General features: G+C 55.5%; 1 protein-coding gene across 1 annotated transcript in view; it reads left to right on the top strand.

Annotated features, from left to right (window-relative positions):
* The window catches only part of GTPBP6 (GTP binding protein 6 (putative)), a 21,465-nt gene extending 18,869 nt beyond the window's left edge, over positions 1–2,596 (top strand). Inside the window, exon 9 of the mRNA XM_007956770.1 lies at positions 2,473–2,596. Within this exon, the coding sequence (XP_007954961.1) occupies positions 2,473–2,596 (124 nt within the window). The remainder of the gene's footprint in view (positions 1–2,472) is intronic.
* Positions 2,597–2,899: the final 303 nt, after the last annotated feature.

Genomic DNA, 2,899 nt, shown 5'->3' with positions numbered 1-2,899 from the left:
GAAGCTTTACTCCATCCTCGTTGTTCTGGTTCCCTAGTGCTGCTCTAACAGAAGATACCACCCATGGGATGGCCTTAACAAATAGGAGATTATTCTCTTACAGTTTGGAGGCTTTCAGTCCGAATTCCAAGTGCCCGGCTCTAGGGGCTGGGTGAAAGCCCCTTGACCTTGGGCTTCAGCTCTGTGTCCTGCTCCCGGCCCACTGGAGCTGGAGGCTTCTCTTCACTCACTCAACCGCTGGCTGCCGAGACTGACAAGCCCAAGGTTGACAAGTAAAAAGGCACAGTCCCAATGTTACCAAACCACACAGTAGACCATTAATTCCAGTTCATTGAAAGTCCCAAGATCAGCAGAACATGGCAGGCTGCTGAACAATGGACACGGCTACACGCGGGGTTCAAGCGTGCCATCAGCTAGAGACCGTTCCCAGAGATGCTTCTTAGAGACGGGAAGCAGACCACATCCCCAGAGCAGCTCCTCGGTTGCTCCGGTAGGTTCCACCATGGAGTTGATGACCAGTCTCACCACAGGGAGTACCTGCATCCCCCTGTCCGGCCAAGGGGACAGCAACCTTAACTATCCCATTTGTCATGAAGGTCCTCCTCATCTGAGAGGTCAGCTTTTCCCCAGGCCTGGTCAGAGTGCCTTCCGATCCGCGAGGCTCATCTCCCGGCTCTAGACTGGATGGTGTTTCAGGGCTATCCGTAACGTCTTCCAGTAACGTGTCAGGCAGGTTTCACTGCCGTTCACAAGGCTTTCACTGGCCAGTTCTGTGAGAAGTCTGTGGCCCCTTCCTTCTTCAAGTCTTTCTTAGTCTGGAAGCTGCTGCACCCTGTCCACCATGGGTGACCTTGTGGTATTTGAAGTACTGGTGGCGTAGCCTCCAGCCTCGCAGCCACACACAGCCACCACAGTATGACACACTGACAGCCAAGTAGTGGACTTTCTAGGTGACATGAAAGGACATTCAAAGAAAACTGCAGTGGACAGGATTAAAGCGTGGCAGGAGCCAGCCTTTATTCGGAGGGCAGGTGCAAGGCTGGGGGTGGGATGGAGGAGCTGGAGGAGGCTCGCACAGTGGGGAGGGAGAGAGCAGAGCTGTGTGACCCCACTGCACTGAGACACGGGCCTGCAGGAGGGTTAAGGGGCCAGCAGTGCTGAAGGAAGGATGGAAGGGTGTTGCCAGAAGGCCCTGGGCTTCTCGTGATAAGCCACTGGGCTCCTGGCATCCCAGAGGAAGAGGGAAAGTGGGGATGACTGGATCCTGGGAGCCCAGGGGAGGGGAGAAGGAGGGATAAGGAAGTGCGGAAGTTACTCGAGCAGTAAATCAGGAAGGCTCCGTCCACACCTTGCGGGAAGCCTTGCAGCTGCCAGATCATAAAAGGGTGGAGAGATACCCAGCAAAACAGAGTGAACCCAGACTCACCGCTGTCAAGTCAGACCCGACTCATAGTGATCCCTCCTTGGGTTCCAAAGTGGTATCACTATGGAAGTAGATTGCCCAGGTTTCCTTCTAAGGACTGTCTCGTGGGTTTGAACCGCCAGCCTTCTGGTTAGCAGTCAAATGACTTAGGCACTAGGCCACCAGAGCTCCTTTCAAAGGACTTAGCAAAATCCAGCCTTATCCTGTCAGAGGAGCCTGTGGTCCAGGAGCCTGGCAGGAGGAGAGACTCCCACTCCACCCCTCACAAAACCAAAACCAAACTCACTGCCATTGAGTTGGATCTGACTCATAGCAGCCCCTCCTTGAGTTTCCGAGGCAGTATCACCATGGAAGTAGATTGCCCAATCCTTCTTCCAAGGAGTGGCTGGTGGGTTTGAACCGCCAGCCTTCTGGTTAGCAGTCAAATGCCCACAAAACACACAACAAGTAATCAACAGACCCCCCTCTCACTTACCAACTGAGTACCTACTCCACACCCACCAGCCAACCATCTACTCATCACCCACCAGCTAACCATCTACTCATCACCCACCAGCCAACCATCTACTCATCACCCACCAACCCGTCAACCAGTCACTTACCCACCAACCAACCACTCACCTACCAACCAGTCAACCACCCACCAGTCAGCCACTCACCCACCACCAACAACCAATCAACCACTTACCCACCAGCCAACCTTTCACCTACCAGCCAGTCACTTACCGCTCACCCAACAACCAGTCAACCACTCACCTACCACCAACCACCAACCACTCACCCAACAACCAACCTCTCACCTACCAACCAGTCACCTACCGCTCACCCACCCACCAAGCAACCACTCATCCAGCAACCAATCACTCACCTACCAACCTGTCAACTACTCACCCACCTACCCACCTTTTAACTACTCACCCACCAACCAGTCAACCACTCACTAGCCAATCAGCCACCCTCTACCACCCACCAACCCACCACCTACCAACCTACCCAAGCCCCCACCCCACCGGCCCTTCAGTCAAAGCTTTGGGATGTTTTGTCCGCAGCTGGCTACACCGTGAGGCCACCGTGCAGGACATTGACGTGATCCCTGAGGATGGGACGGCTGATGTGACCGTCATCATGAGCAACGCAGCCTACGGAAAATTCCGGAAGCTCTTTCCAGAATAAGACGCTGTGGCCTGTGGGTTGTGTACCTTTAACGGGTGAGATGGAGCAGGACTCTGCTGGTCCCCGCCCACCCCCAGCTCCCTCTGATGTGTGTTTGCTGCTTCGTGAGCACCACGCGGCCACAGCTTCACCCTGAGGGGGGCTGGCCGCAAAGCAGTCAACGGCCGTGCCGACTCATGCTGGCCCCGCGTGCGTCGGGGCTGACCGCAAACCCACAACCGTGCCAACTTATGGGGACCCCGTGTGCATCAGGGCTGACCACAAACCCACGACCGTGCTGACTCATGGGGACCCCGCGTGCGT

Source organism: Orycteropus afer, unplaced genomic scaffold (genome assembly GCF_000298275.1).
Source record: "Orycteropus afer afer isolate SDZICR_OR568_19922 unplaced genomic scaffold, OryAfe1.0 scaffold00663, whole genome shotgun sequence".
Classification (NCBI taxonomy): Eukaryota; Metazoa; Chordata; class Mammalia; order Tubulidentata; family Orycteropodidae; genus Orycteropus; species Orycteropus afer.
The sequence above is the reverse complement of the archived record's forward strand: the minus strand, read 5'-3'. Positions and strand labels throughout refer to the sequence as shown.